The sequence below is a fragment of the Triturus cristatus genome, chromosome 7 (genome assembly GCF_964204655.1).
Source record: "Triturus cristatus chromosome 7, aTriCri1.1, whole genome shotgun sequence".
Taxonomy (NCBI): domain Eukaryota; kingdom Metazoa; phylum Chordata; class Amphibia; order Caudata; family Salamandridae; genus Triturus; species Triturus cristatus.
Window position 1 is genome coordinate 1340585574 of NC_140590.1, and position 26276 is coordinate 1340611849.

The window sequence follows — 26276 nt, forward strand, 5'->3', positions numbered from 1 at the left end:
GCCTTTGCTCAGTAGCTGGAAGAATGTTTACTTAAGCTGCTAGACAGGAATGCATCGGAGTGAAGCAGATAATTCGAAGGTGAAATACAGTTCTTGGCAGAGAATAGGCTGATGTCAGGCTTCGTGAGCCGCGCAGAGAATGAGACAAAGTTCATGGTCACAGATGCAGGCTCAGACTCGAGTTTTCAGAGGCAGAAGGCAAGAGGAGTTTGATGACAGAATCAGGGCCTACTTGCCTGGACTGTAAAATGGCATAAGTGAACCATATAAAGCCGGTGGCCTTTCATATTTAGGAATGGAATATCCGGCCTATTCATGGCGGATCTGACAGAGGACATGTTGACGGTGGACGCACATGTATTTGCGTCTTCATAACTGGAACTGGAGGGAACATACATGTACTTGTGACATGCACATAGAACCGTTGGGGTCCAAGATAGGGGACATAACTGACCAGAAAAATCCATATTTCCACAATCCAACAGGGAAACAGAAACTCCAGTCGGGACACCACCAGCCCTTGCTGACACATCCTGCCGGTTATCACACTCATCCTCTGAAATATGAGACTGTGACCTTCGCCTCATCACAGTTCGCTTCTCCGTTGTAACTAACAAGGACCACAACCGAGAACCTTCTCCCCAAGAGACCCTAAAGTGACACTATTGGGGGAGGAACTCTCTAAAACAGACCAAACCTGTAATAATGGGCAGAAACATTTCAGACCAATTACCTGCTGACATGTACACAGTAACCAATAGCAAACCTTTGTTTTTATTATAAACAAACGACCACAGCTAAGCCTGCCATAAGCCCAACCGAGCGAATAAGCCAGCAGACAGACTGAAAGAATTATTTCATTTTTCCGCTTTGCTGAGAGACAAATTGGATCAGCTGGTTGCCTCGGTAACCCAGACACACTCCCCCTGGCCAGAGAAAGGCACCACAGATCTCTGGACAGGTGAAAGCAGCCCTCTGCATCAAGTCATGTCCACCCAAGCCGGAGGAAGGCACCGCAGACATCGAGCCAGGTGAACAGAACACCAGAGCAAAAGAGTCTGTAGCACTGCGTGGACATGCCACTCTCCTTGCTGGCCCTAGGAGAATTGACGCTGGACTTACTGCCTCAGTAATCAGTCTGGATCCCGCTCCCAAAGACCATCACAAATCATGTCCCCCAGGCTTTCCGGCACCAAGCGGCAATAGGGAAGCTGCTCAAGTGTCGGAGCACTAGCACTGTGCCTACCCTAATGGCGTTCCACAGAAAAAAGGAACAGGAAGTAAGGCAGGAGGAGGGCATTTTATACGTTGGGAGTGCGTTTGTGAATCCTCTCACTGTGATTCATCATGGGAAGAGTGACGAGGATGTATTGTAGTAATTCTCCTTCGTTAACCAAATAAATGGCCTGATCAACTATAATGCTTTCTCACTTGTTTGAAAAACTGCTAACTGGTTCATACTGGCCATTGGGAGAGAGGGTGCAGCCATGACACAGACCACTTACTATGTGTGAAAATTGCCACTTTTTTTAAACCGGTGCACATCACAACAAAATAACCTGACAACTGCCTTACAAAACTGAAACCTCGCTATACATCCGTTAGACAACCACCTGGCCCCACCTTTCCATTGCCCCTCCTCAACCTGCAATTAACACATTACAAACATTACAATGTATTGCATTTAAAATTACTAAGTTTTATTAACCCTACGTCCTATGCCTGCAAGTATGAAACTGTAAATAACCAAATGTCCTAAACTGAACCTTGAACTACCTGCCTACCCTTTCCCTGCATATGGTCAACCAAACTTCTGCCAACACCTGGCAAACTTTGCATGTCCCCACCACCAAGAAAAAGGAGGTGGCACACAACCTCTTCTGCCCCCCCCCCCCCTTCCCCATTGATGCTGGCACTCACCTCTCCTAACATCTACTGCTGCACATTCAGCATTCTAACCACCTCTCTAATCTCCAACAAGTAAAGATCCATAACCAAGCTGGAGAAGTAAACCCTGTCGTCCTAAGAACTCCACTGTGTCAAACCGAATATCGGAATGACAGATCCCGCCAAAACAAATCCTTCCCCCCTACAAAAATGACCCATCTTGCTGTTAACCTTTCTACATGCTCTACCTACCACCCTCAGCTTCAACGCACCTCTTGGTCACAGACTCGGTCCACAGGACGAAACACCCTGCCCACTTCTCTTTAATGAGTGCTAACTCTTTCTGCATGCTATGCATCAACACAACCCCTTTCTTCTTCCAAAAGATCGTTCTCCCCAAATGCAGAACCAATATATCTGGGCACCATCCACCCACAAACATACTATTCAAACAGGGGACCTGCTCTCTCCAACTCATGCCGCCTTTCCCTTTCTATGTGATCTTAAACATTCATTGAAACCTAAATTCTGTCCAAAGTAACTCTGAGCAGCTTGCAATTGAGCCCATTTAACAACCCAGTATCCCACCACCCCAATGGCCATCTCTTCCTCCTCTGGGCTGGACACTCGACCTGCAAGAAACAATAAGGCAGTACATTTTACATAGAACCATCCACCGCGTTCATTTCATCTCCCAACCCCCGCACATAGCGCCTATGAAATTGAAAAGCATTGAAAGCATGATTTAGTGAGTTATTCTCCGGCTGAACAGATGTGTGTACGAATACAATTAACATGTCTGTGTTTTGAGAGCAGCATGAATTATTTTTTATATATTAAAATCACTAGCATTATCTTAAATTATTTCATTGTACTTATGTTTACACAAAAAAAGTATACAACAACCAATCAAATAAGGCATTGGTAATCAAAGACAAAGGCATGTACATAACATGATCCTCAAGCAGTGAATTAGTTATAAAAAGAAATATCACTAGCACCTTCGTTCTATATTTACTTTGTTTCTAATTTTAAAGCTGTTCTATTTTTTTCTTTACCATTATCTATTGTTATTATTGTTGAAATATTGTTTTTCATTGTGACAATTTTTCTCTGTTTTTAAATACTTTCAGAAGAAAGTGCCAGTACCGTCACCCACACATTATCCATGGCTCCCCGAGGTCGCAAGATGCACACGACACAGGCCCTAGACCTGGAGATCTCTGCCTCAAGTCTACATACCCTCAACCGGGCCACCCTGCAGCAGCTGTGCAAGAAACTGAAGCTTAAAGCAAATGGCAAGGTGAGAGAGCCCTGAACCATAAGAGCTGCCCTTCCTTTGAGCTTGTATCCTTTAATGTGGCATGTCGCTCTCACCCACATCACTGTCCAGAGGGACTCCCTTTATTCAATGACCTCAGAACTCTCAAGTGTCCCAGTTCCATGCGTGAGCAACTCCTTAATCCACGGTTTTTATTGTTATTGTGGGATTTGTAGTCCGCTTTATCCCATTAGAAAATTGGGGTTGCAAGTCAAAAACTGCAAAGAAAAATTCTGGTCACCTTAAGTGCAACCCCACAGCAGTATCTGTGTTGAACTTGCAAAGATGTTGCCCTCGTGCTCCTCCTTCTCCAGGTCTTTTGACAGAACCAGACTGGGAACCAAAAGGATCTATGGCAAATAGGTTCTCCCCTCCCTTTTCCTATCAATTCTATCTCTCCTTTCTCGGTGATCTTTCCGTGTTCGCTGTCTCACCTCTTTCTCTCCTATCTTTCGGTGTTTATACTCCTGCTGTGGGTGTTACAATAAACCCCGGGCAGCAGCAGGGCGGTCATTGGCCTTCAAAACCTGGAATCCTGTGGCTCCAGCCGCTATGGGTAAATTGCCCATGAGATAAATGGTTGGTCTGATAAGTGCTTAATTTGAGCCCGTGGTTGCAGATGGGGCACCACCAGCACTCTTTTTATTAGGGATCAGCACTTATTTTTCCTCATGGGATTTGACCTGGACCAATAGTTATAGAAACACAAAAGGGGAAAGGGGAAAAATTGGTGGCAGCGAGAAAGTAGGGATGAAAAAGAACCTCTAGGTTGGGTTGGAAGTGCCTGGTGGTAGATCAGAGGCATGAAGTTGAATCGAGGCACGGCAGCCTGAGTATTCAGCACCCCGACATTCGGTAGCGCCAGCTGCGGGCTTCTCAGCAACATTTTCAGTCCCTGCACTTGTTCTTTTGCAAATTAAGCACTGGGTCCAGCTCTGCCTCTGTTTTGGATCTGGTAGTTGTTCTATCAATCCAAAGCAGCAAATGGCTCAACCAATCCCACCAATCTGGTTTAGAGAGATGCATTCCGAAATCGCCTCTTGACCAGGGTTCCTTGGTGTGATGGGAAGAATCCTGTAGATGGGTCACTTTCATGGCCCTGCACAGGGCTGAATCAGTGTCCTCTTGCTGATCTCTGTACAGAAGAGTGGCGAGGCCTGACTGTGGCCCCTGGGAGGGTCTATTTACATTGTTAACTTCCTCCCTCACGAAAGACCCCACCCCCAGTGGTGGCACTTGTATGGGGCATGGATGTCTATTGACGGTTCAGGAGAGCTGGAGACATGGCCGATTTTAGTGACATTTTAATGTAAATGAGTTCTCTTTAGATCCACTGTACTTAAACTTCTCTGATTATTCTGAAGATGAGCATGGTGTTGCCCCTTCTGGACTTATGCTGCACACACCTCCTGAGGGTGCTGAAGTACCTTACGTCCGCCCTAATAACCAATACACGGCCGTCATTCTCCATATTGCCACATTCTCTCACAGGTGCATCCCAGCTCTATGGCTTCGATCTTAGCCCTGCTAAGGCACTTCCGCTAGGACCCTGCACCCTGACTGCCAGTGCTCTCCAAGTTCTAACTATGTAACCTTTTATCTGGCACAGTTTGCAGAATGTTTTCAAACACAGACTGCCAGAACATGCATACTTCTTATAATACACTTCACGTTGTGATTATTCATACTATGCTTGTAAGCATGAGTGATGGCATGAGTGCTTGCGGGACTGCCTGCAGGACCACTATATGACCACATGGTCTATCAAGTACATAACCAATCACACAGCAAATTTTATAACCACTTCGAGACATATTGCATGAGAGATAGCATAACTGGTAGCATGACAGTTTGTGGTAACTTTATATAACAGCTTGCAGACCACTTGAAAACAGTTTGACTACTACATGATAAACAACGTCACAAATTTTAGCTCCGTGTTGACAACAGTTTATAGTGATGTACAGAGTAGCATGCAACCAGTCCCAAACTGCTTCTGTGACTTTTCAGGACTAGCAAGTGCTATAACCTACTAATACATACCCTGTGCCTTAAGAGGATGTTTGCCCACCTTGACTTGATGGCAGGATCTTAATGTGGGTTCATGTGGCGCTGACCACCGCATGATTTGATGGGATGCCTTTTAGCTAAAAGCCTTTATATATCTGTGAGGTGGTGTGACTACTCTACGCTGGCACGTTTTCAGTAAATCCATGAGTGGTGGCAGTTTTTAGGGTCCCCTCAAACTCATTTTATCAGACTAATTTTGTGTGGCACTGTATTGTAACTGTTTTTCAGCTTTTATTTAGTGCTTCTTTTACTGTTGTGGTTGGTGAGGTGCATTTTCGGATTGGTAGTGTGGTGACTACCCTTTGGGGGGGGGTATGTGTTTGGCAGTTGTAAGTTGGTGAGGATCTTGTGCAGGAGGGGTTGGGGTTGTGGTTGTGTTGTGCATGAATGACCAGAGTAGTGCTCTCATCTTGTCATAGGGCGCTACAATTAGGAATGGGACGGTGGAGTAGGCGTGAGAGCTAGATGTGCAAAATATTATTGTAATAGGCTGGCTCATAAAATTTACTCTGTTGATCCATTGCCATGTTTCACAGTTTTTATTGCCAGCGGCAGGGTAAAGAGGCAGGAATCAATTAGGATGGTCTGGGTTATAAGTAGTTCAGATTAGGGGAGGGGGACGTAGGAGTGTGCGCAGAGGGGCTAAAACATCTGGGCAGCTATACAGCACCAACCTAGCCGGAGGTTCAGCAGGGTTTTGTGTGCATGTACACCAATAAGGGGTAATCCAAGAAGGCCCACTAATCTAAATGCAAAGGGCAGCAATGCAGTCAAATGACTAAAAAGATACTTCCTACTACTGTACAAATGTGCTTCCCGAGTGAGGAGAGAAACTGAGAGCAATTCAAGTTGGCCATCTCAGCAGAAAGTACACAATAATTAAATGGCTCAGATTGCACCTACTCCTGTAAGGCCAAAGAAGGCCAAGATTCTGAGCTTGAATCTGTCAAGTATTTTTCATGCTCTTGAATGCAGATGACACTAGTGAGGTCATGGCTCTAGTCCTAACCAGAGCGACACTCTACACATATGTGAATGAGAGATGAAGCACTTGGTAGGTTGTTGTTCTGACAGCTCAAGAACAAATTGGCTGCCCCATTTTACCCTTCTGGCCTCACCACTTTATCCGAGCTCAATGTTTTTCTTAGATCCCAAAGGCCCTTCCCTATTGTAGTTTACATAAGTAGGCAACTTCTTGTCCTTCTAGAATTTCCTCCTAGACAACTTCCACATAATTGTTTTGTAGGAAAGGGCATTTTTAGTAAACCGAGAGCCAGTCTGGGGAAAGGAGACTTAACCTTCTCCCATTGTTTGAGCTAGTACAGTACCACAGCTCTCCAATGATGTTGTGCACTGATAATAGTGGGCCTCTGGTGGTATTCTTACTTGTTTGCATCAGAGTATATGGTTGTGTGGTCTTGGTATTTTTTTAATTTTTTTTTTGCAAGTGAATCAATATTTTCAAAAGGTTAATAACACTGTGTAATTCTATTTGTTGACCACTATCAGTTGTTTAGCACCAATTTAATTGCTCTGCTGGCCTCCGACCACTTGTGTTATCATTATATCCTCTTGAGTGGGATAACATTTCTTTCATGCCCATATTGCTACAGTGGTCTCGGTGCTTCCTCATAATGTCACTTCAAATGGCCATAATGTCTTGTTGCAAGTGAAAAGAGTACCTGGGCTGAGAAAAAAAAATGTGGAGTAGCTATAAATCCATTATTGTTATAACTTGCTTAAATTATGCACTTTTCAGAAAAAGGCAGCGCAGTTTCTGCCCCCAAGGTGCCATATCAGCACACTGTTTAGACAGAGAGGACTCCTCTGAACCTCACAGAATATACAGGGTGGAGCTGTGAGCATCCTTTTCAGGTCTTGCCTGAGACCACATATGTGCTGTCACTTTCAAGACATTTTGTTTAATTACAGGGAGCTTAGTGCCAGACCATTGCTTACAACTGGTTGGCTTCATTGTCACCTATTTCATTGCTTTTCTTTTGTGAGTGTGTGCCAGTTTCACCTCTTCCTATGTTTGTCCCTGGAATGTGGCCCAAGCCCTGCTTCTTTGCCCAGCGTCTCTCCCCACCACTCGTCAGACTCCGGAAGTACTTTTGTTTTCTTTAAGTTGTAGCAGTGCATGTGTTTGCAGGTCATTGCCCATGTCCTGCTACATGTAGTTGCTTGGTGTGTCGTTTGTTGCATGTCCTGTTCTCTCCAGGATTATTGCTGCCCCCCACAACAGAAAAAAATTATTGCATAGCCAATAGGTCTCACTTATGCGAAAGGTATTAGCTTTGTCATTGTTTTTTTAGCTAGCTTTTACAGTAGAGCTATGTAGCAGCTAATGTGGACTTTGTCATAGTGCTGTTTTTTTAATACATATACTTTCAGTCATGCTGGCTAAAACAAAATCGACAGTCAATACCTCTTGTGTAGGAAAGACACAACTGGCTTTGCCAATGGTTGTTGACATTATACTGTCAAATAATGTTTGACAGGTCTGCTGGGTTTACAACATTATACTGTCAAATAATGTTTGACAGGTCTGCTGGGTTTACATACAACATTGGGGCCTCACATGGCAAGATGGAAAGATGATGGCAAGACAATTCTTGTGTATATACTATTGGGTTACAGATTAACTCTGCTTTGTCCTACCAGGGTTCTGTCTCTGTTTTTTTTGAGGGGTACAGTTGCTGCTTCAAATTGAATTTTGGTGTTAGATGTCGGAGGACACTAGGATTACTATAGTACACTGGCCCCACACACCCCAGCCATCAGAGCCCATGTTTAGTGTGCCCGATACCTTTTGCCATCTTGAAAATTCCCAAGTGGGGATAGTTGGCCCTGGAAGCTTTTACCCAATTTGTTAGGGCATGCCCAGGAGTCATTCCCACCTACTAGCTAATGCCAGGAAATGTGGAATCTACAAACAAACACACCTCCAACCACCCCTTGACCTGTGGAAGAACAGAAGAGTACTGAACCTGCACTCTGTGACACGAGGAGCCCTGGAGGACAGGACCTGCTCACTGGAGAGGTGTGGCTCACTGGTTAGAGGCGGCAGACCCGTAAGCAGAGAATCGGCCAGGGACCAGGGTTCAATTCCCGACGCGGCAGGGTCGTGGACCAGGGTCAAAACGGACTTGATAATTCTCGCCTCGGTACCTACTCTAACCAGGAACACACTCGGCAACTCTGGGCATTAAGCTTGCCTCATCTCTACAACGGCCCCCCACGGATGCCTGGTTTCACCTTGGAGATACCCAGAAAGGGACCATCTCACAGGGATAGCCAGGACGGGTTCCCCAGCGGTCTACAGCGCCGGGACGCCCCGTTGCTGGGGCAGCTGTGCGCTTTACAAGTCTACAACATTTACATTTACATTTACATATTGTACCAAAGCCAAAGAAGTGGACACCAAGGGTCATAAGGTTAACCTACTGGTCAAGATACAGGGATACAAGAAGCTACAAATGGCCTTCCCTTCAACTGTCAGCTGACCAGTGGCAACTGGACCTGGACTGCACCCTGCTTGATGGCCTATGTCTTGACACCCTGTGAGTCTCGAAGTACCTAACTGGAGGTCCTGAGGGAGGGTTAGAAGTGTACTCCTGTGGTGGATTGGGACTTGCGAACTAAGTCAGAAAGTAAAATGTTTGACCAGTATGAACCTGGTGTATCTGGCCTGCACTCCATTGCGGTCAGCCTCAAATTGTACTCCGGTCCCAGTTCTAACGTAACCATTGAGCAATTTCATATTTTTATTGTTTTGCATTCAATTTTTACTGTTTTGGTGCTACATAAAATACTTTAAACACTGCCATGAGTTAAGCCAGCCTGCTCTGTGCCATAGTTACCAGGGGGTTGAGTGGAGGTCAATTCAGTTACTTTGAGGGTTCACCCTGTCAATGGTTGTGATTACTCCGTTAGGTGGGTAAGTTACCCATCCCAAATCTAATTTCGTGCAGATCCTATTATAATCTTTGTTTCCTTCATACTTCAGAAATAAAGAAAATGTGCTTCATTTTTGCGTTCCAAAATATACCAACAGTTAGGAACTATTTGTACAGGTATTTACATTTTGTTGTCATTTAGGAAAATACTTTCACACTCCCTAGCTAGGTTATCAGTTCACTCACTTTACAAAATCCTCTAGGTAGATTGCAGAGTGGAATGTATTGATTTAGTAGACAGAAATGTTTTGCAATACCACATAAGGATCATGAGTGGATAGCCCTTCATCAGAGACCCACATTTAGAGTATATAATAGCGATTGAAGGCACTGTTTGAGAATGAGCTGTCCAGAGAGTACAAGAATCCGAAAACTGATATTTTCATAGATGCTTAGCACAAAAACATACAAGCAGGCACATGACCACAAAATAACAGAAATCTACATGTTTACCAGAGGCCAGACTCAACCTATGCACTTCACTGGCTTTGGGCAGACTTGAAATCCTGGTTTAATGGGCTTCCCCTTAGGAGGAATAGGGTTCCAGTGGAAGTGGTCATTGACAAATCACAGGTTCTGGATGGGTTTATAGCAGGTGAAGAGGGAATACATTTTTTGGGTGCCTACATATGAGTAGCTTAAGACGACTTTTAATAACTCATAAATGGCCTTGTTTTTAGCATTGACCCAGCGAGCCTGGCGGGGATAGGATAAGGTTGGTTTATGTGTAGGGAGAATGTAAATTGTTCTTGTGACATTGTATGATCTTTGCTAGTGGCACAACAGTATAGTTAGAAGGCCCATCACCCCACTGTAAGAAAATCTAGTTTGCTGATCGCAAGAAAATTAAGCTGTGTGTGTATGGAATGCAACCAATTTGACATATGTTGAATACTTGCTACTGAGCTTTGTACCGATGGACCCCCAAAGTATAGGATTATAGAGAATGGGGAGATATATGCAGAAGCAGCCAATTTCAGGATGTCAAGAGGGAGGTAAGAAAGCGCTACGGAGATGTAGTCAAGGAGGTGTTGAATATAAAGAACTTGTGCTATAGGAATTGATCTTAGGTTGGAGGAAGAGTGTGATGGCTGGGAAGTAAAGAAATATTTGTGTCATGAGGTATAGAATGGGCTGTGGCAAAATTTGCATTGCACCAGTGTCATTTCGCATTACTCTTGTTATGCGGTATTTTCAAAATGACTATTCTGCCACATCATGTAATTAAGCTCTGTTCATAGTAAACATTTACCATGAAAATATGAGAACAATGTGAAGTTGGATCATGAAAGGCTATTGTTCGCAGTGCTTTTTTCTTTTTTGCACTTTTTTTTTTAGTGCAAAATGCATGCAAGTGAATGAGCCTTTTCATTCCAGACTGAGGCTTGATAGAGACACTCAAGACATTTAAATAACGTGGGGCACATTTGGCCCCACAAGAATGTCTTCGAGCGGTAGCTTAGGAAACCATCAAGGTTTATTTGCAGATTGGTTAAGTTTCAAATTAGCCATAAACCAATGATCAGTACATTATTGCATTAGTCAAATTCAAATCAATTTCACAAATGCAAAGATAAACTATTTTAAAGTTCTCATAAGATAAATCAAAGCAGGCTCAAGTTCCAATAAAGGGAAGTTAGCTATCTAGCTAAACTAGGAAAATGTGGAAATTTGGGTTAAGTCAGGCAGAAGGTGTCTGCATTAAAAGCCTCTAAAGGCAGTCAAGAAAATGGGTATTTTCTCAGAAGTCTAACTCTTTCGGGGAGAAGAAAGGACATCCTGTCTAAAGGGAGCAAGGAAAGAATCTCCCAACTACCTCTTCAATTCATTAGTAATCTTATTGAAAATGTTACACCGTCACAATATTCCCATGAAGAAAGCCGATCAGGATTGCTCATTTTATGATAATTACAGTTCTTTCCATGACTAACACACCGCATGTGCTGCACAACCTTCAGCACAATCGCTAAAGCGAGATTATATAATTTGGTCAGGATATTCTCATTACCAGGTGCCTGCTAATTATTTCACTCTCCAAGGAATATACAAAGATAAACTTTCACATGGAAACTAAAGCAAGACATACATTAAATTGATATTGACTAGTACAGCTTGGCTACTGTACCAAGAAAGACCCAAAATGAGACAAACAAAAAACATGACAACTGAACGTGAGCTATTTTAAATTGAGGCATTGATATCTATGGTAAACTTTAACTTGAATGTCTCACTGTAAATCCATGCATGTTGCAGATTAATATAAATCTTCGTACAAAACATTTAAGTAAAAAAAAAATTGAAAAAAATTCCCACCAGTAGACAGAGAATAAAATGGTATTTTAGAGGTGAAGGGGAGCAGAGATGCTGGGAGGTCGAGGAAAATGAGTGCAACTCCGTTAATTTGAAAGCCTGTATCCAGCCACATTCAGGCCTATCATACACAGAGGTACTACTGCTTCCAGCCATACCAGCTCAGCAGTGGTAAAAAATTCCCCCTTTCTCAAGATGATTATTTGGACTCTGTCTAGAACATTCCTGATTCAATTACAGCCAACTAACGGGATAATTCCAAGCCTAAAATTTATTCCCGTCAGATCAATCAGCAAATCCCACCTTTTCTTCAGCTAAGTCAAAAAGCATTATTGATTTGACTCTTTTATACTGATGTTCCTTTTCTCTGTGAAAAGACTATCATACAGTACAAAGAAAGGAAAGCGATCATAATTCACAAAAAAATGCATTAACCATTAACTAGAGCACCTGGAGGACTGACAATTTGTACTTAGATGGACGTTTAACTAAAGAAATCCAAGATCCAATAGTGGAATGTCCATTTTGACCAAAAATGATTGGCATGAAGTAAACAAATTATAATTTCTAATTTTCTCAGATGTATGCCAGCTAGTGTAGTAACTGGGTGAAATTGTTATAAGATATAGTATATTGCATATCTACCCTAACAATCAGGAGATCAATCATCCATCCTAAAAACTAAATCATTCAATAATCTTAGCAAAAAGGAAACCTATGAAACAGCTGAGAGTAATTCTAAAGAATCCAAGAAACATTTGGAGAGATATTGCAAATAAAGGTGCGGGAGCAGCTATTCCACCCCAAAACTAGCCCGGACTCTGTGCTGAGATGTTGACTCCCTAGGGGAGCGAGCCAATACTCTGGAGGAACATGACTTGGGCAGGATGAAGCAATTGAACATCTCCAACAAGAGGTTCTCCGACTGCAGGAGCAGCACCTGGCCCTGCAGGCCCACACCGTGGATTTGGAGAACAGGTCCCGCCGCAATAACATCCGCATCCGGGATCTAGTGCACGCGGACAACGCGGGTGATCTTGAGGGCTACGTAGCGGACCTTTTTCGATCCATCCTGGGGGTGCCCCGGATTTCTCGATCAAACTAGATCATACACACAAGGTGGGTCCTCGTAGGTCGGCCAATGCACCGCCAGCTGACATACTGACCTGCGTTCATGACTTCCAGCTTAAAGAACGGATCTTCCGCGAATCAAGGTGCAACCTGGACTTTGTTCACCAAGGTCAGAAACCCTCATTATTTCAAGACGTGGCCGCCTCCATGTTGCTCAAAGGCAAGTCCTTCAGACCGATCACACTCCACCTTCGCGAAGCAGGTATGAAACACTCCTGGGGACATCCGCTTCGGCTGATCTTCACCTATAAAGGGGAACTGAGGCAAATCCACTCACTGCAGGCGGCCTACAAACTCTTGGGCCTCGAAGGGCCTGCGCGACAGCAACCCGATCAGTCGGCGCTGGCGTCGCAGCGGCCATGGATGGACCACTATCAAGCACCGAGTCCAGCGATACGCCCTGATTCAGACACAATGGCCAAAGAACAGCAAGCGGTGCTGTCGACCCTCGCCGGAACATCCTCGGAGTGAAGCATGTTCTCTCTGGACTGCACCTTGGTATGGTATGGTCGCACCCTCGTCTCCGGGGGATGATGTGAACATTCCCATTTGCTTGTCCGGTGGGAGCGGGGAGCTCTGGGCCACAGGTACCTCTCTTGTTTTTCTAGGAGCAAGACGCTCTGGACATTGACTTTGACCTTGTTGTTCTATTTCTTCTGTTATTGTCAAGTACGGGTTTTTTCCTTTTTGTATATGTTGTTGGGTTCCGTGGGATTGTTGCTTTTTATAATGTTGGGGTCTCCTCCCCCTTGCCGAATCCCTGCTGCAGCTATACCAGTTAGCAGCCCATGCATAACGCCACCACCAAGCTTAGACTGCCCTCTCTCTACGGTGTCTATAGGCCGCCCGGCATGCTGGCCCCTACAAAGCGTAGCCCTCCCCACCTCCAGAGCATGAGTGTCAAGATTCTCACATTGAACGTGAAAGGGCTCAACAAACCCATCAAGCGCATAGCTATCTTGTCATAGTTGGAGAACTCTGGGGTCCACATCGGTATACTCCAAGAGACTCATTTGAAATCCAGTGACACCTATAGAATGCGTTCCAAGGCTTTCCCACACCAATATTACTCCTCTCTCCCTACTAAAAAGGCTGGGGTAGCTATCTTAGTCGCACGCACATTCCCTGGGAGGGTGGGGACCAAGGAGATGGAGGTCAAAGGCCGCCTCCTGGCACATTTGGTGACTGTAGGGGGACATAACTTCACATTGGCTGCTCTCCACGCTCCCAACGATGGCCAGGAAGCATTCTTGCACAAAACTATAGGAGACCTGACCTCCAGGCATGACCAACAAATTCTTCTGGGGGGCGATTTGAACATAGTCTTTGATGGTCAGCTCGACCGTTCTGCACAGCGACGGGGAGCAACAGGGGCTCTCTCAGGTACCCACCGCCGGTGGCTCCACGACCTAGGTTTGGTAGACTCGTGGCGACACCGCCATCCCTACACGCGCGACTACACTTTTTATTCCCACGCCATGGGGACTTACGCACGCCTCAACCACTTCCTGCTAGCTTGCTCCCTCCTTCCATGGGTGCAATCATTGACCATTGAGCCCCAAACACTCGCCGATCACATGGCCCTGACCGTGACCCTACTGTTCCCCCCTCCCCACACTCATAGACCGCCATTCTCATGGTGACTTAGGGATGCACTCCTACACTGCCCTGGGTTGTGACCCGCCTTCTGAAGATGCTAAATGACTTCCTGGTCATAAATAACACACACAACACCTCCACCATATCCCTCTGGGAAACACTTAGTGGCCCGTGGGGACTTCATAGCCATCCCTGCCGCAGACTACTAGGCCCGTCGAGAAAAAAGGGACGAACTAACTGAGCAGGTACTGGAACTGGAAGGGATTCATAAGAGGAAGGGGGCCACCCGGGCAAAAACTAAAAGCGGCTAGGACACAGCTGGCCAACTTCGACCTAGATAGGGCGGAATATGCCGCGCTTCGCCTGAAGCATGCATTTTACATTGGTGGGGACAGATGTGGCCGTCACTTAGCTCATAAACTGTGCGCGCAGCAAGAAGCAGCGACGGGCCCCCTCATCCAGACCATCGATGGTGCAGAATGCACACGTGGCGAAGACCTAGCCGATGCAGTCTGAGATTTTTACGCCACTCTGTACTCTGCACAGTCACTACCTGACCAAAACCCTTCTAGGTATTGTCAGTACATAACGCTCACCAAATTGACAGAACATCAGGCCGCCACCCTGGATAGCCCTATCAGACTTGAGGTTATCTCCGCTATATCCCAACTTAAACTTCTTAAATCCCCCGGCCCTGATGGGTTCTCCGCCCTTTGTTATAAAACTTTCTGTTCCCTCATGGCCCCCATACTAACGCGACTCTTCAATTCGGTCGCGGACATCGGGAACTGCCACCAACAATGCTCCTAGCGTCGGTAGCGGTAATACCCAAACCCAGGAAAGATAATAGATACTGTGCCTCGTACAGGCCGATGTCACTCCTCAACATTGATTTTAAGATATTTACAGGAATCCTGGCGATGAGATTAGGGCCCATGATGCCAGGCCTGATCGACCCAGACCGCGCGAGCATTGTCGCTACCAGACAGTGCAATGATCACACCTGAAGGCTGCTACACCTCTTAGACAAGTCCCATAGGCAGTCCGAGGAACGCATTGTTCTCTCCATAGATGCAGAGAAGGCGTTTGATAGGGTTCATTGGCCCCTCTTGGAGACTGTCCTGGAGAAATTTGTGATTGGCCGTCGCTTCTGACGGTGGGTGTTTAGCGGCTACGGTCACCTCTCGGCCACTGTCTGAGTGAATGGTTTCACCTCCACACCTTTCACCAGCACCAGATGCACCCGACAGGGCTGCCCGCTCTCCCCTTTACTATTCGCTCTTTATATGGAGCCACTAGCCCAGCGAATACGGGAGAACCGGCTAATCAAGGAAATCCTCTTTGGTGGAGAGCGCCACATGGTTAGCCTCTATGCGGATGACGTGGTTGCCACACTCGAGTCCCAGCATTTCTGGCCGAATTGGAGGAGTTTGAAGAGGCCTCTGGTTTCAAGGTCATTGTAGCTAAATCCCAAGCATTGAGTTTCTCGTTAACGCAGACTACTATAACTGCGCTGGCCCAGGCATGCCCTATTCAATGGAACCAAAAAGCTATACCATACCTGGGCATTCTGCTATCTTCATCCATAGCGGAGTTTAACGCTCTCGATTATGCTCGGCTTGTGCGCCAAATTAAACAAGAGCTCCAGCGGTGGCGACCGTTCAACCTTTCCTAGCTGGGCAGAATAGCGTCCCAGAAAATGAGCATACTCCACAAAATCCTATATGTTTTTCAAACTCTCCCGGTGGAGCCCCCCCCAGGTGCTCTAAAACTACTGCAGTCTGAATTTATCTCTCTTATTTGGGCAGACAAGAGGCCACGACTGAAAAGTGAACTAAGCTATAGTCCCCATGAAGAGGGGGGGTTGGGGATTCCTGACCCTGGCCGCTACAGATAATCTCCTTATTTACTCTCGGGAGGAAATCTTGTCACTCCGTGCCCCGATAAGATCAGCATGTAAGCCAGTCAGTCAGTCAAAGAACTTTATTCGGTTACTTAAAAACCATAAAAGCAGTACAAAATACATAAAATGACAGTAAAACAAGTTTAAAAAGTGATTGCAAATCCTGAGGAGAAACATATCAATAAAAATAAGGAGTGGCAATTTACAAATGTCAGGTTTGCTGATTGATCCTTGTATCCAAACTGAATTTCTTTTGTCTAGCGGCTGCTACCAAAAAACACGCTACACCATATGTAACCTGTACCGAGTTCAGCATCTGTAAATATAATAAAGCCGGCCGTACTTGCACAAAGTTTAGGTCTTTCAAAATAGGCAAAAGAAATTTTTTGCGGGCCACCAGATAGTGTTCACAAAGCATCACTAGGTGCAGGGTATCCTGTGTAGAGAAGGAATCGCAGGTGCAGGGTGGGGATTCTTCTGGGATACCCCACTTTATATACGAGCCAAGCACAAAATGTATCAGGTTGAACCTGAACCTTATGAGTAGGAAACGATGATATGGTTTAGTGACATATTTTAGATAAGGTTCCATGGCCAAAGAGGACGATAGTTGGTAAAGTGATCTTACCATTGGCTTACAAAGCTCAGCCGTTTCCCTCTCAATTTCCAACATATTTCTAAAGTGCTGCTTGACCCACCTTACATCTTCTTTTTTAAGGTTCTGTGGTGAGGAATACATGTCAGGACGACCTAGCCTAGCGCATGCCGCTCTAACATACGCCAGCCACGGTATGCGGTCTGCTTTGTCCAACGACATGCAGTCTTTAAGAATGCAGTGGTTCAATGTGATCTCCTCATTTGTCCAGGTTTTAATCCAACATAACAGTGGGGACATTTTAAGGAGATCAGTAACATAACCTAGGCCTATTTCGTTATGTATTGAATATGTGGGAGATGATTTCGGGAGTGATAACGCTCGTATAAAGTTGTTTTCTACGATTTGAATGCCTGGGGCTGAAACATAGCCCCATATATCTGCCCCATATGATGCAATTGCCACACATTTGGCTCTATAAATACGAGTCATGGCTTCCATGGGTCTTGAGCCTAATCTTTTAGAAAAATGCATAAGAGCTGTAGTAGATCTACAAACACCATTCTCCTTTAGCTTTATTTGGGCACCCCAAGTTCCTTTCTCGTCAAATGTCACTCCTAAGTAACAAAAAGAGGGTACCCTCGAAATTGGGGAGTTGTTACAGCTAAATGCCCTAATCTTCATGTTTTTCCTCCGTGGGCCTGTAACCATAACGTGGGATTTAGTGGTGTTGATCTTTAGGTCCAATGCTTCCATGAAGCCACCAAAATGGTCTAATAATCTTTGGAGGCCAATGCCTGTCCGAGCTACAAGGACGGCATCGTCCGCGTACAACAGTACCGGAATGGGTAACCCCCCCATATACGGTACATCCAAGGTAGCTGAGTCCAGGGATTTCCCCAAGGAATTAATATATAAGGTAAAAAGGAGAGGGGCCAGAATGCATCCTTGTCTGACCCCTCTTCCTGACCTAAACTTCGCCGTGCATCTCCCTTCTCTTGTGACCCTGACCGAAGCAAACAAATTTTGATGAAGGTCATGCAAAAAATTAACCAAGGTGCTATCCAAACCCAAATCTCGCAAAATAATCCAAAGTTTTGAGCGATTTACCAAATCAAAAGCAGAGGATAAATCCATAAATCCCAAATAAAGAAGCCCACCCTTCACCACAGTGTATTTACTAATGATAAGGTGAAGGTTTAGACATTGGTCCATGGTCCCTCTATGTGCTCTAAATCCATACTGTAAATCCGAAAGGGTCCTGCTCTCCGTTAGCCAATCCCCCATTCTTTGCGAAATGACTCTGCCCAGAATCTTAACGGCGGAGTCCAACAGGGAGATTGGTCTATAGCAGGCGGGATCCCCCCTATTCCCTTTTTTAAAAATAGGCACAATAATGGAGGTGGACCAAGAGGAAGGAAAACCAGCTGCAGGTATCGCATTAAACACATTGGTTAGTATTTTTGACCAAAATTGCGGATACTGAATAAAAAGATCTGCGGGGACCCCATCCGGGCCTGGGGCCTTATGTTTACTTGTATCTTTAATCGCCCTCTCAACCTCAGTGACATTAAACTTCAAGTGAGGTGCAGCATGGGTACTGACTGGTGGCGTTGGTGCTGTGGATTCATAGATCTGTTTAAAGTGACCAAGCCATCTACCATCTTCGATCACACAGTCCATATCAGTTTTCCCATCCTCGGAGAAGAAAGGCTGGTTCACCAAGGCCCAAAACTTTTTACTATCTCTCAGTACGTCAATGGATAGTAAACTATCCCAAGCTTCCTCCTTAATTTGGTTTTTGCGGTTGGTAACTGCAATTTTGTATTCCTTCCTTAATTTGGTCACTAAGGGCCTATCTCTGGGTTTATGTTTTAATGCTTTCAACAGGGCACTATGTTTTAGCGAGCAATCCTTACTGAACCATTTAAAGATCTTCTCGTTCCTTGGAGCGCCTGGCCTTGACTCCAAGTTCTTAGAGATCCTTATGCATATTTCCTCATATGCTGCCATAACATCAGGGCCAGGGGCAGTTGGGTCTAAGCACACTGCCAAGTTAGCCTCCGCTTCTTGGGCTAATGTGTGGAAGAATTGCTCAGGAACAATCGTCCCCCACTTAAGGCGCCTTCCCTGATCCTTAGTTATCAGAGCATCTGGAGCTGCCACGCTTGTCGGTCTACTAGACCGGAAACAATCAAGTTCCAGCATTAAGAGGATAGGGTGATGATCGCTAAAACTAGCGGTAACAACCCTGTACTCACGTGCCCTAGGCAGGACCCCTGATGATACAAAAATGTAATCTATGACAGTATTGGCGTCTCTCCCAATAAATGTTGACGGTCTAGGTTCGCTTTTGCCCTGCTCAATTTCAAATAGATTTAAGTTTGCGAGAAAAGTCTCCAGGCACTCACCCTCGTTTGTATGCTCAAAATGGGGAATGCCCTCGGTCGGTAGGCCCCCATATCTATCATTAAAACAGTCTCCGTCACAGGGGTGAATATTAAAATCACCCAGGATTACCATCTCTGGGACGGAATTGCAATCTTGTCTATAGACTGACAGGAAATCTAACAAGGAAGTCAAGTGCTCATTCGCATAAGAAACATCCTTGGAGTTATAAAAATTAATAATCAAAAAAACTTTAGTATCAGATAAAATCCACTCCACAACTAACGTATTCTTGGGTGCGGAATCTAATTTTTTAAAAACTCCCATTAAATTCAGGGAACATAGTGTAAGTAAGCCACCCTTTGCTCTGCCTCTTGCTCCTGGGACTGCTGGAGTTGAAAAACTACAAAAACCATCCAATGAGAAGCTTCTATTGGTATCCCATGTTTCTTGTATTGCCAAGACGTCATATTGTTTTACAAACCCTTGCCATATGGGGTCTTGAGCCTTTGCATATAGACCTGCCACATTCCAAGTTAAAAATTTGCAGTATGGTGAATCTGCATTTGAGGGGGTAAGCGCACCCCGACAACCACCCGCCGCTATGTCTTTATCAGGAATATAAGAAATGTTTGATTTAATCGAATCCTCCCTAGCAACGGTCTTAATTGGTTGGGTAGGAATAATCTGGGCACTCCGATCAAATTCCAAGCTCTGTGTTTGTCAGTCGACCCAGTCTGTAGTTGACAGACATTCAAAACGATTGGCTAATGGAAGGTGCAAGGGGTTATCTATACCATTTGTAAGCTGTTGGTAATGATAGGGTTGGCTATAGTGTGAGCCAACAAGAGGGCCGCCTTGACATAATCTACCTCTTCTACTCCTTACCTGGTTCCATCCCACATTCCACCCCTCCTCCCACCCATGGGGCTGTATCTCCCAGGGGGGGTTAGATCTTTGTCTAGATTTACTGTCATGGGATCTTTTTAACCAACTCCATCGGTTATCTGCTTGATTTTGTGGGAGATAAAAATAAGACAAAGGTCTAGCAACCACCGTACTCGTCTGGAATCTAGGGGATCCACTATTACAAATAAACTCTACAACCTCAGGGTTCTCAAAAGTGACTACTACACAATCCCCTTGTAGGTATTTTCTATTGCCTCCTACCCACGGAGCTCTCTCAATCATTAAAATATTACACGGTATGTTTGGTGGAAGAGGATAATTTTTAGATAACCAATAACATACTTTATTTTTTAGAGCCTGGTACGATTCAACTTCTTGCGTAGAGATTTCGGTGACGCCAGTGAGAATAATTACGTAAGGGCAGGCATCAGGGGGAAGATGAATATTTCTACGGGCCATGCCCTTAACTCTGTCGGGTACATCAGAATTTAGAGGCTGGGGTGAGCGATCACTTAATGTAGCCTGAGCAGAAATGCTCATGGTAGTTAGCAGAGGTTGATCTATTATCTGAGTTTGGTTGGTTTTAGGGGCTATTATAGTAGTGCTATCCTGAATTATAGTGTTACTGGAATTCTTGGGGGTCATTTTTACGGTCTCCAGCGGTTTGTTAACAGTCACCGAAGGCTTTTTGACCTTTTTAGCTGGGATAGTAACCTGGGCGGTTCTATTATTCAGGGTAAAGCTAGGGGCACTTATGTCCTTATGTATGTTTGTTAAGACAGTTTCCAAGCAGCGTAATCTAGCCTCTAAAGGTTCCAGCAATGTTTTTAATATATTAAAAATAGTGGTGTTCAAGCTTAAACCATGGCCCTCCTGTAATGGAGATTTTTCTGGGTTGCCCGCATCCCCGGTCAACTCCAGGATTTCCTCCAGGCTGTGATCGATAATAGTGTCATCAGGAAGGCTCAGGGATAAGCCACTCTTAGTAACATAAGGTCCTTCTATAGAATTAGGTAAGGCTACTGGCAGTTTATCCATGTTAGGGGGGTTGGAGGGGATACGAGCCTTCTTTCCTTTTTGAATGGATGATTTATTAATTTTTTGGGTTTGCTTAGGGATAGCCCCTTCTATCCGGCCCCTTTCTTTTGTGACAGATATATTGTTAGAGGTATTTGACTCGCTTTGTTGCACTCCGCATTCTGATGGGAACAAAAGGTTAGGAGAAGCCTCCAAATCCTGTGAAGTGTTTAAAGCATCAAAATCCCCAGTCTCTCCAGTGCTATGTACTAAGACCTGTATATCTCTTCGAGAGTCAGTATTAGGTGTCTGTGCCTGTGCTATAAGGCCCAAAGAGGATCGTTTGGCCTTGGCCAGGTCTTGGGACACTCTCCTATCCATCAAAGTTATACCCTCATCAATTAGCGCATTTGTGCGAATAATAAAGTCATCCAAGGTTCCTGTAAGTTTTTTAGCTCCTACGGCAGTCATGCTTCTAGTTTCACGACAGTTCATGGCCGACACAACCTACCAGTAGGAATACAAGAAAGCGAAGTACAACCGACTATAGTTTGTGGCCCAGCCCAGCCTCCTCTTGCCTCTGAGGGCCTCAGAGGGCCCGCCCTTTGTCCGGGCTTCGTCCGGCGCCGCCCGCGCGCGTCCCGCGCTGCGGGTGTGGAGGCGGGCTTTAATCCCCCCTGGCGCAGCCTGATGACGTGGATGACAGACGCCGGGGACCGGGGATTATGGGAGATGAAGTATCGCTGGCCGTTCCCCTCACGGCGATGCCAGAGATTCGCAGCCCTCCAGGCGGGAGTCGATGGTGAAAACGCCGTTCCCCTCACGGCAGGACCTGCAGCCCCAACAAGACAGCAGCAGGTAAGATTCGTGTGCGTCCCGCGCTGCGGGTGTGGAGGCGGGCTTTAATCCCCCCTGGCGCAGCCTGATGACGTGGATGACAGGCGCCGGGGACCGGGGATTATGGGAGATGAAGTATCGCTGGCCGTTCCCCTCACGGCGATGCCAGAGATTCGCAGCCCTCCAGGCGGGAGTCGATGGTGAAAACGCCGTTCCCCTCACGGCAGGACCTGCAGCCCCAACAAGACAGCAGCAGGTAAGATTCGTGTGCGTCCCGCGCTGCGGGTGTGGAGGCGGGCTTTAATCCCCCCTGGCGCAGCCTGATGACGTGGATGACAGACGCCGGGGACCGGGGATTATGGGAGATGAAGTATCGCTGGCCGTTCCCCTCACGGCGATGCCAGAGATTCGCAGCCCTCCAGGCGGGAGTCGATGGTGAAAACGCCGTTCCCCTCACGGCAGGACCTGCAGCCCCAACAAGACAGCAGCAGGTAAGATTCGTGTGCGTCCCGCGCTGCGGGTGTGGAGGCGGGCTTTAATCCCCCCTGGCGCAGCCTGATGACGTGGATGACAGGCGCCGGGGACCGGGGATTATGGGAGATGAAGTATCGCTGGCCGTTCCCCTCACGGCGATGCCAGAGATTCGCAGCCCTCCAGGCGGGAGTCGATGGTGAAAACGCCGTTCCCCTCACGGCAGGACCTGCAGCCCCAACAAGACAGCAGCAGGTAAGATTCGTGTGCATGTAAGCCTATCTATAAGGAAATCGTCCCCTTCGTGGCCTGCCCGACCTGTGAAACAGTACTTTCAGACAGGAGCAAGGATACTCTATCCATGGCCCTGTTAAACTGTCGCTCTCTGCCCTGTCATGCACTGGAAATTAATTTCCTGATTCAGGACCATGATCTAGATATCCTGTTCCTTACAGAAACTTGGATTACGCCCAAATCGGGGGCGGATATGGTCCGCGCCCTCCCCCCAGGCTTTCTCATCTACCATTTGGATCGTCCTCTGGGGCGAGGGGGAGGCATAGCCATCGTTTATAGAGGGAAGTTTGCATGCAGAGCCCAAAATAGTGAATTACTTGACTGTGAAAGCTGTCAGTTCGCTTTACGGATCTCCTCCACCATGACTGTCTCGGGTCTGTTAATTTATCGCCCTCCAGGCCCTCTGGGGTGCTTTATTAACTCCCTTGTGGAAACTGTTCTGCTGCTTGCTCCCACCACCACTAACTTCATGGTGTTGGGTGATTTAAATCTCCATTTTAATGATCCTCTGGATTCGATAGCCACAGACTTGGCCTGCGACTTGAAAGCTTTCGACATGACCCTTCGCAATCAGGGAGCTTCTCATACAAAAGGACATCTTCTTGACCCGATCTTTTCAAACAGCCAGCTTTTAGAAGCCCAACCGGCTTGCCCCCTGCCTTGGTCAGACCATTTTTTAATTCCTTTTGCCATGCAACGTGGCCCAAGGTCCATCCCGCCCTCCAGAGCTTATTCTTTGGAAAGGGTTTGGCCGAAACTTTCACTTGATAGCTGGATTGCGCAGCTTCAGAGCTCTTACCCTCCCTTGGCTGCCGATCCCTTATCGGCCGACTTGGCATTTGGTCAATGGTTGACCAACTCTCTAGATATCATCCTGCCTAAAAAGAGTCATTAAAAGTTTGAACAGAAAGAGATCGGCCCCATGGTATACTGAAGAGCTGCGCTCCCTTAGGAGAAGTTGCAAGAAGTTGGAGAGGGTCTGGAGAAGGGATTGGGAGGTGGCCAGTCGAGAGAAGTATCGTACAGCCATGAGGATGTATAAGAGTGCCCTCCGGGCCACTAAGGCCAAATTCTTTGAGGAAAAAATCACTAGTGCTTCAAATTCTTCTAGAGAGACCTTCAAAGTGGTTAGGGAGCTCCTTAATATCCCTGAGCCTCCAGTCACTTATGACAATCCAGCAGAGAAGTGTAGGGAACTCGCGGACTACTTCCACCTTAAAATCGAGAACATTATTTCTCTGCTCCCTCAGGCTACACAGAATTTTGATGCTGTGTCCCCAGGGAGAGGAGCACACGTTCTATTCGACTCCTTTAACCTCATATCAGAGCCGGAAGTATTAAAGGAACTTAGCTCCATGAAGAGTGGCTCGCCAGAAGACCCTGCCCCCATGAGGTTCCTTAAACAAGTAGCCTCTATCATCGCGGCCCCTATCACGAACCTCATCAACCTTTCCCTCAATCAAGGGGTGGTGCCATCAGGTTGGAAAAGAGCTGTTGTGAAGGCTCTCCTGAAAAAGCCTAGTCTGGATGCCTCGGACTTGGCTAATTTCAGGCCCATCTCGCTCCTGCCGGGACTCGGTAAGATCACTGTAAGACTGGTCAACTATCAACTGTCCAGCTTTCTGGAGTCCAACGGGCTGCTTCGAGAAACCCAAACCGGCTTCCGTCCAGGCCATGGCACTGACACCGCCCTTTTGGCAGTCGTGGACGAAGCCAGAAGCATCCTCGATTCAGGAGGGTCAGTGGCAGTGATCCTCCTGGACCTTAGTGCAGCTTTTGACACCGTTAACCATCAGGTGTTAATTCAGCGGCTGTCCAAGGTGGGAGTAAGTGGTGTTGTGTTGCAGTGGCTTCGCTCCTTTCTTTTCCAGCCGTTCTTATCAGGTCTGGGAAGGCAGTGCTCGGTCTTCTTCTATCCCCCTCCAGTGTGGGGTCCCGCAGGGATCTTCTCTGAGCCCTACACTATTTAATGTGTATATGGCCCCCCTGGAGGATGTAGTGGCACCTTTCGGGATAAAAATCGTCAGCTACGCTGATGACCCTCAATTGGTGGTGGCCCTCTCCCAATTAGTGAAGAGCCTGGATGTTTTGCACCAATGCCTGTCTCAAGTATACACCTGGATGTGTGACTCATCATTGAAGCTCAACAGCTCCAAAACGGAAATCATGCTATTAGGGCATAAAGCCCCCCCTCTCCCTATATCCAGCTGGCCTTGCTGTTTGGGGGACCTCCCCGCCCCCAAGCAGGAGATTAGGAGCCTGGGAGTCTGGTTGGAGCAGGACCTCTCATTTAAGACACAGGCCAAGAAAACGGCTGGGATTTGTTTCAGGCTCCTTCGTGCTGCCCGCAAAGTCCTGCCCCTCCTCCCCCCCCCCCCCCCCCTTCTAGGAAATTGCTTATTAAGGCCTTATTATATCTAGGCTGGACTATTGCAATGCTATCTTTCTGGGTGCACCGGAAGCCACGCTGAACAAGCTCCAACAGGTGCAAAATGCCGCGGCTAGGCTTCTGACTAACACCCCTAGGAGGCAGTCAGCTAGGCCTTCCATCAAGACTTTGCATTGGCTTCCGGTGCGGGAGAGGATTAAGTTTAAGTCCCTTTGCATAGCCCATAAGGGCCTGCAGGGCAAGGGCCCCTCTATCTTATCCAAACTGGTGGTGCCCTATAAAGCTTCCAGAACTCTTCGCTCTGACCAGAAATCACTACTCAAGGTCCCCAGGGTGTCTAAGGCCCGTACGGGTGGCAGAAGATTTGCAGTGCACGTTGCTACCCTCTGGAACTTGCTCCCGCGGGAGCTGCATTCAGAAACGGGCACCCTCCGTTTCCGGAAATTGTTGAAAACCCACTTGTTTCCTCTTTGATGTGCTCCTGTGTGTTCTGGACAAGGTATGACTGATCAAGCACTGGGATGCCCGAGGGTAACTACGCGCTATACAAGACTGCCTACAATACAATACTACAAAGCGACGCAACTGTGGTGCCCTTCTGGTGTGGACCCAGCCGGAGTCAGAGAAACACTGGCTATTCATGGAACAAGCGCTCACGAAAATGGCTCTCTGGAAGATTCCCTTCTTCCGCAAGGTCAATAGAACCTTGGGGCTCTACGGCTCTCCAGCGGCTCGCGCCACACTGGCAGCTTGGGACGCGACATCCACACGCAATGGTTTGACGACCTTCCCATCGCCCCTCATCCCCATTACCGAAAATCAGGATTTCTCTCTAGGCGTTGGCTAAGACTCATTTAGCCATTGGGATGCGGAGGGACACAGGTCTGTGGGACATTTCTTCGATGTTGATGGCCCCCATCCCTTTGAAGATTTTAAGACTTGTTTCCAAGTACCAGAATCAGAGCACTACCACTACGTGCAAAAACGGCACTGGGTCACACAGCCCTAGGTCAGCCCGGGTGCGGGGAGGTTCCTCACCAGGTATGAGAGATGGCTGCTCTCCAGAAATTCCCCCAAGCGACTCATCACAGAACTCTACCACTTCCTACGGCCCCCGGAACAGCCGGTCAAGTCAGCCGGCCAAAGACGTTGGGAGACTGAACTGGGTGGGAGCTGACTCCCAGAGAATGGTCAGA

The 26276-nt window shown here is 46.6% G+C and overlaps 1 protein-coding gene across 3 annotated transcripts in view; it reads left to right on the forward strand.

Moving 5' to 3' along the window:
• Positions 1–26276, forward strand: part of LOC146812000 (uncharacterized) — a 356521-nt gene that overhangs the window by 97092 nt on the left and 233153 nt on the right. For all 3 annotated transcript variants that reach the window (XM_085618974.1, XM_085618975.1, XM_085618973.1), the window contains one exon: positions 3021–3190. In XM_085618974.1, the coding sequence (XP_085475100.1) occupies positions 3056–3190 (135 nt within the window). In that variant the 5' untranslated portion in view covers positions 3021–3055. Of the gene's footprint in view, positions 1–3020; positions 3191–26276 lie in introns of those variants that run through there.